The sequence below is a fragment of the Mercenaria mercenaria genome, chromosome 19, assembly GCF_021730395.1.
Source record: "Mercenaria mercenaria strain notata chromosome 19, MADL_Memer_1, whole genome shotgun sequence".
Taxonomy (NCBI): Eukaryota; Metazoa; Mollusca; class Bivalvia; order Venerida; family Veneridae; genus Mercenaria; species Mercenaria mercenaria.
Genome location: NC_069379.1, coordinates 14,012,081 through 14,028,302, shown reverse-complemented (window position 1 = coordinate 14,028,302; position 16,222 = coordinate 14,012,081). Strand labels below are relative to the sequence as shown.

Sequence of the window (16,222 nt, the reverse complement as noted above, 5' to 3'; positions counted from 1 at the left end):
ACATGACGTCACCGCACGTTAACGTGACGTCATTCTAGCGTAAGTGTGTTTTAACAGAGACAAGCATATTAGAATGCAGGGATAATACACGTTTTTTGTGTATTAACGTCTGCAGAAGCCCGCGGGATTGTTTGTGACCGAGACAGAAAGCCGAGGTCACAAACATATCCCAAGGGCTTCTGCAGGCGTTAATACACAAAACAAACGTGTATTGTCGCTATTCTTGCATAAAAAAAAAACATTACACAACGACTAAATGCATTGTTTTCATATGTGATGACTTGACGATTCCGGTACATTTTTTATTTACCATTCTTGCTGTTCTTGGAAACGGTAAACATGTTTTAAATATCCATAACCGGGGCACACATAACAACAACACTACTAAAAGCGTGATTTGAAGGTTTTTGAGCATCTTATTTTTATTTTTAGTTATTACAAACGTTACATTACACATAATTTTGCATATAACTAAAAAATTTGATAAACAGGAACACAATTATTTTAAGAATAACAACTTTACATTCGAATTATTTTGAGTACGAACAAACAGAGTACGGATGGGTACGAAGCTAGTGACTAGCTTTCGAGGTTTATTATATGAATTCTGCGAACAATCAGGTAAAAACAAACCGACTGATACTAACAAAAATCATTAATATAATACCTAAAAACGGGCAATAGCACAAGTTATACGCGATACTTATTTATTCACAGTTATTTACAATAACTGAACAGACGCTTTGTAAAGGGAGTAAACTCTAAGAGAAACTAGTGCGTACATTGATGGGGGCAGTATGTTTGGGGTTGGAAACTGATACAGCTAAACATACTATGGATTACATTGTATCTATAATGCTACAAGAAGAGGTTATTATGGAAGAAACAAGATGCAGATGCCAAATATCAGTCTGCGCAGAAATACATACATACGTCCCTGGCAAAGCATTTAAAAAATAAAAATCATGTATTAACAGCATGTGAATTGCCTTGTTTGCACACGATTTTTCTCTCGTTTATATATGGGCGGATCCAGTGAAAAAATTAGTTTTTATGCAAGAATTGATGATAATCCATTATTCCTGAATGCAATATCATTTTGTTATGAATCTTAGACAGCATTAACATTAAAACTCGACATGCGAAAATTTGGCAAATATTCTAAAGAAAAAGAAGTACTGTCTCAACGGTGGCGCTTGGATAAATTTTCTTGTAGCCAAGCTCTTAGCCAGATCTTATTATCTTTAGCCAAAACTTGTAGCCAAGATTGCAGATTGACTAGCCAAAGAATCCGAGACCTTACAGAGAGCAGCTGCTTGAAATATACTGTATATGTTATTGTATATAATGCATATATTTTTTAAAAATAAATATCTATTTTAAACTATACATTATAAACAACACATCACATTTGATAGCTAATGCAACTGTGGCTGGAAGATATGAGAACTGTTATTGTTAACAACTTTATTATTTTAAAACAATATTTTCTGTTTTGTTTGTTTGTTTTGGGTTTAACGCCATTTTTTCAACAGTATTTCAGTCATGTAACGGCGGGTAATATATTCTGAGACTGACAATTTAAACAAGTGCATACAAACATAATATGATATTATATTCTTATGATCTTATAACCTGAATAAAATTGAATGGAAATGAATTGGAATGGTGAGCAACATTCCCCGTCCTTTCTTTAATCACTGTCCAGTTTAATCATCTTTAAACAAATATACAATTGAGCCACTCGTGTCAAACACAATAATTAACAAGCTGTATATTCGCACCTCCAGGCAAATGTGTGATTTAATAATTATAAGTTATTAGCTTTGTATCTTTAGCTTTGTATTTGAAATACAGCGGAAATATTGCGCGACTTTCGGAGCGCAATATTCATCCGCTGAAGAACGAGTGCATATTTCCCGATGCGAAGATAATAACCTTTTTATTACATACGCACATACACGTATAAATATAATGTAAATATCATAAATATGTTCAATAGCCTGAATAGGAATGACAATACTGAACTAATTAGAAAAAAATAGAGCAACAACACACACTGAATTACGTCACGCACCCGATATGAAATTCAGGCGTCAGTGTATGGAAATATATTGACGTTTCCGGTATCAGTGTAATAGAAACGAGTATGTAATACTCCGGGTAATGTATTGTAGATTTGTATCGATTTTTTTGCCTACGGAAATGCGCCTTGTCGTACATCAAGAGAAGATTAGAAAAACAAAACAATGCTTCGCTAAAAGTGATTTTCGTCGCCAAATTATTACGATTTTCGCCAATGTATGCTACAGCCCAAAGATCAGGAGAATTATAACTGAAACATATATTCCCTTAATGATATTAATCGTAGTTGTTTGAAACATACAGTATTGACAATTTTTCATACTAGTTAGTTATGGTCATAGAAACCAGTTATAAATAGAAATGTGTCTCTTTTCGGGTGAATATTAGTTTTGGAAATAGTGATTTAATGTAGATATTTCATGTTCTTTCAATAGGCTTTTTTTGTAATCCTAGTGGAAATTCCAGTGTATATAGATACCGGAACTAACATAATCCTATTATCCTAAACAATGACTATTGCACTATTTTTGTCAAATGACGCTCTCTTAGGAAGGGAGAATGGGGCTAAATTTTGGCTAAAAATACTGCTATCATGGTAGACCTCTTGTATGGGAGAATGACAAACATCCATTTACGTGATTTTTTTTATATTTCAAATCCATTCTAAAAAGTTCCTGACCAGAAATTTATCCAGAGACAAACACTGTTGGCCGAAATTCACGGAATCCCCTACTAGTATTTAATTTACCAAACACGTTACCGTCTAAGGCCTTTTTAAAAACGGTTAATTTCTTAGCTCTGTAGTGATCGTAGTAGGAACCTTTTGAATTTCAATTCTCCAGTTTATAGCCAACAATCTGTTTCCAAGTGTAAAATTCTGCTCAATGATTTTTTTTCAGAAAGTATTTGCAATGCATGTGGAAGTCATGTTACAGGCAGAACACTGATTAGATATACACACGAATAATTTCTCTTTCAACACTTGCAAAATTCATGATAAATAAAATAAAAAAATAAACAGATTAAAAAAGCAAATGACGGGGATCGAACTCCAGACCCATTGAATATGAAGCCTGTACAGTAACCTTTGGGCCAAAGAGGAACAGCGATGTCATGCAGGCATAAAAAGTGTATATAAATCAATTTAGTTACGGCAGCGTGACGAGATTCGTTCCACATTAAAATTTATGTAATTATCGGTTTTTCTACATAAGAAATATTTTTGGCGCTGATTTTGTTATTCAAACACTGAATGTACATTGTTATTCAATATTCAAAACTATAAGCGGGGCAGATAAATCATACGTAAACACGCAAGGTACTAAGAAGAAACCAGAATATTAGTAACACCGATTTCAAATACCGCAAATTTTCAACTCGTTAGAATAAGATAGATTAAGATTAATCAGTTTTCATTTTCACACGTCTTATGGTTATTCGGTGCCTTCATCTCTGCTATGATTGTAACAGTATGTCTAAGCAGTTTCATTTTATCGAATTATTAACTCCGAAGCAGCAGTTCCGGGAATCATGGGTAGAAAACAACAACAACAAAACGGTGATTATGTAGAAAATATTCCTAAGTCGAACATAAACAGGTATACATTATCTGTACAGGAAAAGCCTTCGGTTTCCCCTTATTATACTAGTATTATCAGAATTAGTTTCACGAAGTTCACGTGGGAGGAAAAAGTAAGTCACTAGGTTGTGGTGAGTTTTTAAAGACGGGCCACATAATAACTGTGTTCGTTTGTAATTCCATGATGGTAATTATATATGATTTGCATGAAAACAATGAGAAATACAAGTATCTACTAACAACTGACAGTGATATACTAGCATATTAGGCCAAGACAATGCCAGAAAATTTAACTGAATGTATGTAGCATTATGTACAGTATTTATATATTATAATAAGCTGATTTTAGATCACACATTGTTTCTACAACGTATAGCAGTTATTTCTCTATGTTTTAAACCTATACTGAAAAGATATTGACAGAATAAGTTTTAGGTTAACTTGTGAAAACACGTGGAAGACGCACGCGCCACAGAATAACTTATTCTTTTGCATTTCCATGATGGTAATTATACATGATTTGGATGTTGGATGGGAAAAAAGAGAAATACAAGCATCTAATTAAAAATTGACAGTGACATATAAAAGACAAGGACAATGTGTTTAATGTCTAAATATATTATAGAATTAATGTAGCGGTATACACAGTGCTTTATGTAGACCACGCTCTGTTTCTACGGTGTAAGATAGTTATTTATCTATGTTTTTAAACCATATTGAAAAGATAATGACTATATAAGTTTGCAAATGAAGTTGGAAAAATACATTTATTCAGAGAGGGCCAAAACTGTCCACCTATCCTCTTATAGAAAAGCTGTATTATACCAGTATTATCAGAATGATTTTCACGAAGTACACGTAGGTGGAAAAAGTAGGTCACTGGGTTATGATGAGTCTTTAATTCGGGGAGGGCCTAATTTTTACCTGGCATCATGCAATATTGCCGTAATAAACCATTTTTTTAAGAATGAATTTCACGAAGTTTATTAGGGAGGAAAACGTAGGTCACTAGGTTGTGGTTGGGTTTTAAGCCTTTTAACATTTACATTTATCTTAAAAAATACTGACATGTTCATTAAAATGCGGCTTAGCTACGTGATACAAGTCATTCAGTTCTTGACCAAAAGGAAGCAAATTCACAGTTTTTCCGCAGTACAATATGAAGTTAAACACTTCATGCGGTAGATCAATTGTCTTGATATTAAGAATGCTTTTTGTAAGTGTTTTCTTGGTGTAACCAACATTTATTTTCGAAAAGAGGTTTTTTCTTGGTATAACCAATACTTATTTTCCCAAGTGTTTTCTTTTTCATTGTATTACAAACGCTTGGTTTCACAAGTTTAAAGAGATTTGTACTTGTAAGTGTTATCCATAGGCATTTGAATAATTAACAGGGCTTTAGGGGGCGTGGAGTGTTTTGTACTTTCCACTTCCTCCCACGAACAGACTCATTCAAGACTGCTGTCATTTCCCTTGGTGGCATTCTATGCTTCCAAAGGGTAATTTTTATAGATCTTATGAACCATGACATCAGCAGCCTATTATTCGCATCCAGTGTTGTTATTATCATTTTTGTCTGGCTGTTTGATCTCACGGAGTACATTAAATACCTGGCATAGCAAAAAAAAATCCCTAGCTGTGTAGCGAAATTCGGTGCTAGGGGGCGTTAGATAAGTTGCAATTTCCATTACCCCTCACGAACTGACTAAATCGAACCAAGGCTGTTATTACTTTGCTAGTCCTCTAAGAAAGCTTCTGGAACTGGAGTGTCTCCTGTATCGTGCACTATCCTCCTACTAACATTACTAACAGTCTTTTGGAAGAGTCGCCCATATGGATAAGCGGTGGCGACTATAAATCAACTTGTATACATCATACAGATTTTGGAACTATTAAGTTAAGAAAGGTGAATAGATGTTGCTTTGTTTTCGGCAGAAAAAAACTGATATGTAATAAATCTGTGCCTTAACACAAACGTGATAATCTTAAATATGGTAGCAAAAGTCTTGCATGTTTGGTTAGTTCCAGACCCACGCATGTGTGATCCTCAATTTATCATTTTCGAATAAGTTAAAGGGCCGTAACTGTGTCTTGCATGTAGCCTAATGACTTATCCTTTTCAGACGAGTGTTGGCGGTTATAGTAGGTGCTTATGTTCGAACCGTGTATAGTAAGAAAATACTACGAAGAGGCATTATGTCCAACGGAATAATTGTTGCCAGATTTGATACACATAGGTGTTTTACTAGAAAAAGGTACTATATTGTAAATGAAACATTTCAAAATAAGAAAACTGTCTTATAAAGTGCAACTAAGAATCACACTGCAGTTTTGCAAATGAATCAATTATTAATTAATTCATTTCATCGTATTTGGGTGGGATATCGTCGTGAGCAACAGTCGTTCCGTAACCATTGTACGGTTTCTGCCCGTTTTCGGTATGGAACAGAGCATTGTCGTAAACAAATTGTGGGGTTTCGGATTGTCTGTATGTCAAACCGGAAACCCTGTCCCGCATCGGGATTTTCTCCTTTCTTTTGGACGCTGTAGTTTTCTGGTCATCTGGTTGGTTGAGGCCCTGAATCACGCCATTTTCTACAATTATTTCCTGGTCTCGTTCATGCATAATGTCCTGCAAAGTGTGAATAAGTTCATTCAGGGTATACAGTAGTAATTAAATTTGCTGTATGATCTATATAAAATTAACAATCTATTTGAGAAATGTACCACTTAGCCAGGCTCATTTAAAAAAATGATATCTAGCGTTATATTCTTAAATAATCTATAAACCACATAAAAAGACCAAGAAAAGTAGGGGTCATATGTCTTCTAAGAGAGATTTTTTGTCTGACATGTCAACGCTATCGAACATCTTCCAAACTGACAGTTAAACTGTGGGTATGAACACATGCGTAATTAGGTTAAAAACACAAAATATCTCCTTGAAAATGCTATCAAAATGTAGGTATAGGTCCACAAATGAAATAAAAACAGGAACTAGGATATATAAAACATGAAAATGCTACAAACTCAAACATAAGAGCCATTCTTAATCTTATCGTATTACGACCTCAAAAGACTTTCTGCCAATGCTTCCCGTAATAAAACGAGCCTTAGATCGTTTTCGAAGACAAATTGTCGATTAATTCCTATTTCCTGTGTGATAGTCGTCACTGTCCTGTGCGTATGTCGTCATTGGTCATATCTTTACATTCGCAATGTAATAACCACACACGAAAATGAAATAAAACATTTAACACGCTTGTATATTTTAAAACAGTACAATAGCAAAGCATAATACCTCAGGGTTTTGAAATTCGTACCCGCATCGGCATGGTCTTCTCCATCGGTCTGGTAGGCAACAAAACAGCCGGTCAAAGAAAGGGATCAGATATTTAGGGTCGATCTCTTCCTGTGGAAAGAGTGGAGCTGAAATGTTGTTTAAAACAAGGAGTTATTTTTCGTCTTACTTTATACTAGACTTTGGAAATATGTAATATCTGACATCATTCAATTATTCCGAAAGAAAGAAGTTTAATAAAAAAAAAGTATTGTTTTACGTGATCGTAACAGAGGTAAACATTAAATCCACTCTTATTAACTGCATAAGACAAATATTGAGGTCATTATTTATCTTTGTTGCCTTAAGGCTATATAGACACAGGACGTACAAAAATATAACCAGGTACGAACCGCGAATTCTAAAAATAACATGAATACGTTTGTAAAATTATACTGTGTAAAATCTATTCACTATTCAGGTATAGTTTGAAACTCATATTTGAATGCTATAAAAAAAATTCTAGCTATCAACTTTTATAACAACATGAAGTGCAACAAATGTTTTACAGGAAAAAACAGGTCATAAATGTCGTTGAAATATATAATATTATTTTTGTAAGGCATGTCTGATATTAAGAATAAAAATGGAGTAGGCCTACAGGGTTTCATGTTAATGAGATGTTCTCTTCATTAAGGTTATGTAGTATATTGCAGATGGGTATCTGCAAAGCAGGAAAATCGATAACAGCCTAAAACCATGATACCGTCCGTGAAATCTAAGATGGCTGCAAAGATGGACGCAAAAGTTTGCAATTGCTCCAAAGTCTATACTTTAAGCGATACCTTGAATTTCTTAAATCTTAAGGTTAGCCTTTAGCCTACTGGCGGCAAGTGATTCTGCCTTTGCGACCAGTGCAGACCAAAATCAGCCTGCACATCCGTGCAGTCTGATCATTGTCTGCACTGTTCGCTATTGAATCAGTAAATTTTCAGTGAACACCCCTTTGATAAACAAGAAGTACTGCCCAAATTGAATGATGGACCAATCCATTTTAGAAATTCAGCAGGGTAAAGGTTAAAAAATGTCTAAAATGTATTCTTTTTATTCATTTATCTGTGAGATAGCAGCATTACCTGTGGCAAAACTGACAATTAGGCCTACGATGATCGCAGTCGCCATTCCGATAGATGGATACCACAGATACGATACTGTATACAGTAAGTCAACACCAGATCTGAAATATAACGTGCTGTCTAATTCTTTGTATTTGTAGAGATAAAGATCTAAGGGGAACAACTCTGAATTGACCAATAAACTGAAACCATCATAAACGGTGGTCAAAAGTGAAAGAACAACTAAATTGGTCCTTTTCTCAACAACTGATCAGACAGACAAAATATGACCGACATTTGTTTAAAACTCTTTATATTCGATATAGAACATGCACACTTTTCTTATGGCTTACACTGACAGTTGTTTTATAAGTTGTACTGAGGCCCTGCTAGAAAGTTAACAAGAGACCTTAAAATACATGTAGAGTCGATTAAATCTCAACGAGCAAGTAAAACACACTGAATTCCATTAAATATTCCTCAGCTGAAATCCACGAATTTATAACCCAGCGAAATAGCCGTTTTGGCCTAAACCACGAAGTCTCGTGCCCGCGAAACGGCGTGCCAACGAATATATACATAATGATTTCAAAGTATTTCATCCCAGTCGAACGGAGAGCAAGAACATCAATTTGAAGGTTGAAGTCTCACTTCTTGGGCGAGGAAAATAATCCCCAAAAGGCCGTACGTATGTTTAACTGGGTTGCCTTTAGGCTTAAGTTTGCTGATTTTAAGTTACTTTAGGAGAAACAAAACATTGACTATTTCACTAACCGCTCTGCTTAAGTTTACTGAAATATATATATTATATATAAGGATATATATGAGTGCCTTTTCAATTGGATTTATTATACGTGTTGAATGAAATAATGAAATGCTAGACTTTGTGGAATGTTTAGTCTTTCATTCAATAAAAATTGAATAATTTTGTTCAATAAATGAAATGTGTAAAGACACAAATGAATCAATTCTGCTTATCGCAACTTTTCTGCAGAAACGTCGAAATTTCTAATTTTTTTTTACCAAAGATGGACTAGGCTGAATATGACCAACATCTTCTGAACTTGAAACAACGTCAGGTCAAAAAATGTTATTACTCTAGTGTAATACCAAAACGATGCAATAGTTTTATTTCACTCACAAGACGCCAAACATGTTGTAACAAGGCGATCGGTAACACCGATGGATGCTCCCCGAAACTACTGTAGCATAAGGGACTTTTCAGTCACGGAGGTTGTGTTAAGGAGAAACGTGGTCAGCAAGAGTTGTGGTTCTTTAACTCTGCACTCCCTCTTACTGATCTCTATTCTATGAATATGTAAAGTATCACGTCAAAGCCTTACATTGTATTCGAGTTATGCCCTTAGCAAGGTTTTCAAAAAAAGGAAGATAATTCAAAAAAGGGACCACCTAGAGTTATGTGTTTTGTCATTGCTTTCTCTCTCACTGATTTTTATGAATTTGTAAGGTACGAAAAAGGGACCACCTAGAGTTATGTGTTTTGTCATTGCTTTCTCTCTCACTGATATTTATGAATTTGTAAGGTACGAAAAAGGGACCACCTAGAGTTATGTTTTTGTCATTGCTTTCTCTCTCATGATCTTTATGAATTTGTAAGGTACGAAAAAGGGACCACCTAGAGTTATGTGTTTTGTCATTGCTTTCTCTCTCACTGATCTTTATGAATTTGTAAGGTACGAAAAAGGGACCACCTAGAGTTATGTGTTTTGTCATTGCTTTCTCTCTCACTGATCTTTATGAATTTGTAAGGTACGAAAAAGGGACCACCTAGAGTTATGTGTTTTGTCATTGCTTTCTCTCTCACTGATCTTTATGAATTTGTAAGGTACGAAAAAGGGACCACCTAGAGTTATGTGTTTTGTCATTGCTTTCTCTCTCACTGATCTTTATGAATTTGTAAGGTACGAAAAAGGGACCACCTAGAGTTATGAATTTGTAAGGTACGAAAAAGGGACCACCTAGAGTTATATGTTTTGTCATTGCTTTCTCTCTCACTGATCTTTATGAATTTGTAAGGTACGAAGTCAATACTTTACATAGAATTCAAGTTATGCCCCGAACAGGAATTTTAAAAATAGTGAGATAATTAAAACAACGTGGCCACCTAGTGTTATGGTTCCTTATCACTGCACTCCCTCTCAATGACCTCTATCATTGTTCAAAGTTACAACTTGGTATCTTCAATATTTTTTTTAGTTATCTTCCGAACAAGAAGTGTCACGGATGGACGGACGAACAAGGTGGTGACTATATCCTCTCTTTTTATCCTGAAACCTTAAGATATTATATAAAATCTCACAATTCTGCCGGTGTAACAGTTGTAGAAGGTACCAATGTAGTCGCATTCTCTAGGGTACAGTTGTCTGTAGGAAAGTCAAGGCTGTATCCGCTAGATGGTAGATTGTATGCTCCTATACTTATCCACAATGGCAGGGCTAGGCCTAAAAATCCGCCCACTACACATCCCTGCGGTATGAAATAAAACTTGCACAATATTTCATATCATACTATTCTACTTACCCCCAATGATAACGTGATTCCCTCGCAAACGGGAGGACGCGTCCATTTTATGACAATTGATAAAGTAACAATTACTACTGCTTGTTCAATATATGACAAGTACAGTCCATAAAATAAACAAACGTGTTTGTAAACATGGACGGATCCAAATGGGAAGAAGCATTTTATAGAAATATTTCAATGGCAAAATACAATACAAATCGTAGACCTGACCAACCTATAAACCGGGCCAGTCTATTTTATAATTACAATAACACGGTTGGCCCATTTAAACGAGCTGTATTAGCAATTAGGAGTGACCTGTCGCTTTTATTTTTAGATTTGGATTTTCCAGACTGTTCCATTTATTAAATAAGGGTTTGAAAGCTATTTGACGTTTAAAAAAACTATAAGTATATTTCAAATAATGCACAGATTGAAATTGCATCGGTAGCTTAGTTGGTACAATTGAGGAATCTTGTTAGTGAATTAACTTTTGCGATTAGGAGGCTGTGGGTTCGAATCCCAAACAGGGCGATTTGTTTTATGATTGAATTTCTTTTATTTACATTTTTCATGATTTTTTTTTTAAATTTCATTTCATTTCATCATTTCAATTTCATTTTTAATTTCATTCGTACAAGTTCAATACATTCAATACATTTCAAACACACGCGTCCAATGGAGCATCTTCACGCTCGTTGGCGGTGTCGGTTTCCTCCGAATCAGTGTCATCAGCTAGTTAAATGACAAAATTGTCAAGAGCTATGTCAACCATGTTGAATAATTCACAATGAAGAAGATATTTGAAAAACCTATGATATATGCGATAATAGCAAAATGATACAAGTAATGCGATTCAAATACATGTTTAACATTATCATCATTTTAAAATGTATGTTAGCAAAATATAAAATGATAAAATATAAAATGAAAAGAAAAAAATTGATCTCCGTTGGAATTCGAACTCACAAAAGTTAGATTCTAGAGCCGTCACGCTTACCACTGCACCACGGTGTCTAATTGTCGAAGAAGGTAGTCATTTAAATATTTATTATAAAAATAAGTTATAAAAAGGTAGGGTACCCCTTTACTGAAGTGGTTTATTCCAGTAACCTTTCAAATCTATTAATAAAAGCGACAGGTCACTCCTAAATGCTAGTACATATCAATATTTGTTTCATTTCAATAGATGTCCAATAAGTATATGGCAAAATATCTCAGTCGGATAAAATTCAGGTACAAATAGCAAATCATGAAATCGTTTTGTACGAGTTCAAATTCTCATAAGGATTTTTTTCCAGATAATTTGTTTTTTCCCTATCTGTTTTCATTTCTGTCCCCGTACTTTTCGCTCCTTTCTTTGTAGTCCAACCCGTTGCGTAATTATCACTTTCATTTCATTTCAGTTTGATATTACGACTCTGTGGACGGACCGTCAGGGGAGGTAACTAGAGTCACGGATTGGGACTACTTTCTTTGGATGACATAATTATGTTCATTATTCACCTTCTATCGATATGTTTAGTAAATGGATTTAACTAAAATCATCTTTAATTTGATACTAAACTTTTCTCACCACCTGCCATATCGACTTCAGTTATTTCTCTGTCGTTGTGTCATAGAGAAAATGATAGAATCTATTTTTATACAAAAATAAAAACGAACGTTCACTGCCGAGTTTCACCGAGTTTCGAACGTATGTGGCAAATGATCAGCTGAAGATTTACAGAAAATATTATTCTTGGCCATGAAATTGTTACTTTTAAAGACATTAAAATTAAAACTTAGAAAGATCCTAACATCAGCGCTAGAGAGCGTTGGGATGATATATAATTTTCCGAGATAAGGCCGTAATTCATGAAAATCATTTTTACCGACTCGGTGGATCAAAGTTTTCTCAGAAACAATTGACAACTGAGAAAGTTACTAGTATGCTCTACAGTCACTGTTACAAAAGTTGTAATACACTAAATACTTTTAGTCCTCCACCTCTGATTCATGTGGGGAAGTTGGCAGTTACTTGCGGAGAACAGGTTTGTACTGGTACAGAATCCAGGAACACTGGTTAGGTTAACTGCCCGCCGTTACATAACTGAAATACTGTTGAAAAACGGCGTTAAACCCAAAACAAACAAACAAATACTTTTCCTTATATATAACGTAAAACAAAAAACAATATTTTATGTCACTTTTCCATATATATATTCTATATAAAGTGTACTACGTGATTAATGTTAAAACCTCGTACCTCATTTTGAGAAATTATCTTTAAGTTAAAATTGCCATAAAATGAAGCGAAAAGAAGGGGTTGTGTATCCTCTTAGCGAGATTTTTCCTTTGCAAAATAACATCTTATTACACTTGACTTTGCCACTTATACTAACATTGAGTTTTCCTTCAATAGATACAACATTATCTTCGATTTTTCTACGAACTTTCATAAAAAAGAAACATCTTCCAAATGAAATTCAAGCAAAATCTAGCCTTCTTTGTACCTCTACAAGAATCCGAAGTGAACAATTAGTATTTTATAACCTGTCCGCCGTTAGACAAGATGTCTCCTGCCCTGGTTCCTTTAGTACTGATAGGTCTAATACCACTGTGTAAAGCAGAAACTCGGTATAGAGCTACTAAATGCAGTAAACAACAGTTCAAACAAACCTTACCGCTGCATTCGCCCATGGAAACACTCCACCAAGAAGGAATATACCGAGAAGTGGCCCCGATGCCGCTCCTGTGAAACTAAGTGATGCCTGCAAAAGATGATAAGATTGAAAAATTATTGAAACAAGTTCTTATCATGTAAAAACATATATCAAACATATGCAATGTTACATATTTTTTCAAAACAAACCATAAAACTAAACTATATACATGTATTAGCATGGTATTTGTAATGCTACTAAGTTAATACCAACTTTTACCTCGATTGTGATGAAAGTTTCAAGTTTTTTTTTGAAATTCGGGTCCGCTTCCTAGAAAGAATAGGTGTCACATGGCAAGGTGCCGACGCCTTTACCTATACCATCGTTCCAATGGATTTGATTACTTGAAAAATCTATCTATCATGAATTGTGCCTTAATATGTAGTATTGTTTGAAGTTTGTATTATTTATTTTTTGTCAAACTATCAGTTATGTTTTCTGACAAAAGACTGAAAGTCACCTGACAAAGGCCAGAGACCATAAATCAGGCGCAGACTTGTTTTTCAAAACAAGAATATTGACTCTTAAACATTAAAGTTCTTCGTCATTTCTCACACCTGTAATACTGTTCCTCCGAGGTTCTGCGCCATGAATGCGAATCCAACACCTGCTGCGCCATATAATGCCACTAAAAACAAACCACAAAAACTTAATTATCAAATGACGCGTATACACATTCCTACAAAGGTGCAGCAAAAACGATTTATAAATACATTTGTATATATTTTCAGAGGGACCTGTCTTGTCGAATGGATAAAGACGCCTGCTCTGAAATATTTGCCTCACACCGCTGTGGATTCGAAACATCTCTTTTAGAGTATCATTCTTTCATGTGAGGTAGTCATCCAGTTACATTGCCGAAGGTCGTTGTTTCTACACAGGCGTCCGCCTGAGCCTGAAATGATGCTTCGAGGAGTGTCTTGTGTCTTCCAGCACCAACCATGAAAATTGTGTCGGTTTGACATTAACCTCCCCCGCCACCACCAAAAAAGTGAAACAAAAAACAATATTATATGTCATTTTTTCTTAGCGTTTTATATGCAGATTAACATGTTTGATAGTAAGCAGTAGTCGTAAGTTGCATATAACATAATCATCTTTAATGAAACAAAATATAATGATGATTTGCAAAATGTTTAGACAACCCCGCGACATTATCTATTTATTAAACATATTTAAGTGGTTAACGTCGCTGACTTCGAATCGCTTGCCCTTCACCGTTGTGGGTTGGAACCACATACGTTGGATTCATCATTTGAGGAAGCCTTTTAGCTGGCTTACGGAATGTCAGTGGTTCTGCCCTGGTGCCCTCCCGTGATACAATAATGCAAGGAGAGGCACCTGGGGTCTTCCTCCACAGTAAATGCTGGAAACTCGACATATGACCAATAATTGTGTCGGTGTGACGTTAAACCCAACGAAACAAACAAAACAGTTTCATAAATAACAGGTTCCTACCGAGCAATTTTATTATCCAAGTCTTCGTTGTTTCTGTCACTCTATCGCCTATTAGAGGTTTGAAAATATCCTCCCATGTCACTGCGGACAGTGCATTTAAACACGAGGACATCGTGCTGCAAAAAAAAAGAAAACAACAAGCCTTTGAAACAGCTTAGAGCATAATATGAAGATGCATCTTCCTTGAAATAGACCCATGCCTTTAATATAATTGAGCCGCGCCAAGAGAAAACCAACATAGTGCATTTGCACTCCAGCATGGATCCAGACCAGCCTGCGCATCCGCGCAGTCTGGTCAGGATCCATGCTGTTCGCTAACGGTTTCTCTAATTGCAATAGGCTTTGAAAGCGAGCAACATGGATCCTGACCAGACTGCACGGATGAGCATGCTGGTCGTAAAGGCACTTTACTGGTTTTCTCGTGGCGCGGCTCATATACTTTTTATACTTATGCTTTAAATGAACGTTGCACTTGGGACGTGTTCAACTTCTGTACCAAAAACGGTTGGGTTTGTTACTTATGCGGGTTTATTATAAGATATAAAGAAATCCCTCAAAAAATTGTGTTCACATTAACTAAAAACAAATAAAGCATTATCATGTTGGAAAAGATTGTGCACTTTATATGAGCCGTGCCATGAGAAAACCAACATAGTGGGTATGCAACCAGCAAGGATCCAGACCAGCCTGCGCATCCGCGCAGTCTGGTCAGGATCCATGCTGTTCGCTTTCAAAGCCTATTACAATTAGAGAAACCGTTAGCGAACAGCATGGATCCTGACCAGACTGCGCGGATGCGCAGGCTGGTATGGATCCTTGCTGGTCGCATACCCACTATGTTGGTTTTCTCATGGCACGGCTCATATGATTTTGCAGTGTACGTTGACAAAAAGTCTTAATCTATAAAAATAACAGTGTCGTCTGTACAATTTCGCAAAAGGTATGCAGTTTGAACAGGGTATCTCGTATCTCAGGTCAAATGTAAGTTTCAATAAATGTGGTGCTTGCACTTATTTCATTAACCAGTAATTGTTATGCACTAAATTTGACTCAATATTCATTATTTCATTTTCAATGCGTTGCATTTTTTCATTAACTATTGTAATGTTCGCTGTCGATTATTCTAATTTACCCAACGTAGGTTTCTATGGCATAATTAGAAATTGATTAAGGGATCATACCTGAGAGCGCCAAAATGAAATCTTGAAACATAATAATACAACGCAATTAGAAACTGATTAAGGGACCCTACCTGAGAGCACCACTGAAGAGGCACGAAATGAAAAGCCCAGGCAAGCCCGGATAGCCCAGCACTTCCATGACGAAATACGGTATCAGCTGGTTAGAATTGCTAACTGTGTTGCTAGTCAGGGGATCGCACCCTTTCTGGGCATAGAAAGCAAACATAACAATGCCGGCCAAAGAGGTCAAGGTCACCAGGATAATCACGCCAAACACGTTCAGTAGCACTGCCCTA

At 35.7% G+C, this 16,222-nt stretch overlaps 1 protein-coding gene across 1 annotated transcript in view; it reads right to left on the bottom strand.

The window, feature by feature from the left end:
- Positions 1-396: 396 nt before the first annotated feature.
- The window catches only part of LOC123542742 (sodium-coupled monocarboxylate transporter 1-like), a 31,301-nt gene continuing 15,475 nt past the window's right edge, over positions 397-16,222 (bottom strand). The window contains exons 8-15 of the mRNA XM_053531083.1: positions 15,998-16,219; positions 14,746-14,861; positions 13,845-13,915; positions 13,249-13,335; positions 10,380-10,546; positions 8,081-8,181; positions 6,966-7,093; positions 397-6,296 (exon numbers count right to left, since the gene is read on the bottom strand). Coding sequence (XP_053387058.1) covers positions 6,018-6,296; positions 6,966-7,093; positions 8,081-8,181; positions 10,380-10,546; positions 13,249-13,335; positions 13,845-13,915; positions 14,746-14,861; positions 15,998-16,219 — 1,171 coding nt within the window. The 3' untranslated portion in view covers positions 397-6,017. The remainder of the gene's footprint in view (positions 6,297-6,965; positions 7,094-8,080; positions 8,182-10,379; positions 10,547-13,248; positions 13,336-13,844; positions 13,916-14,745; positions 14,862-15,997; positions 16,220-16,222) is intronic.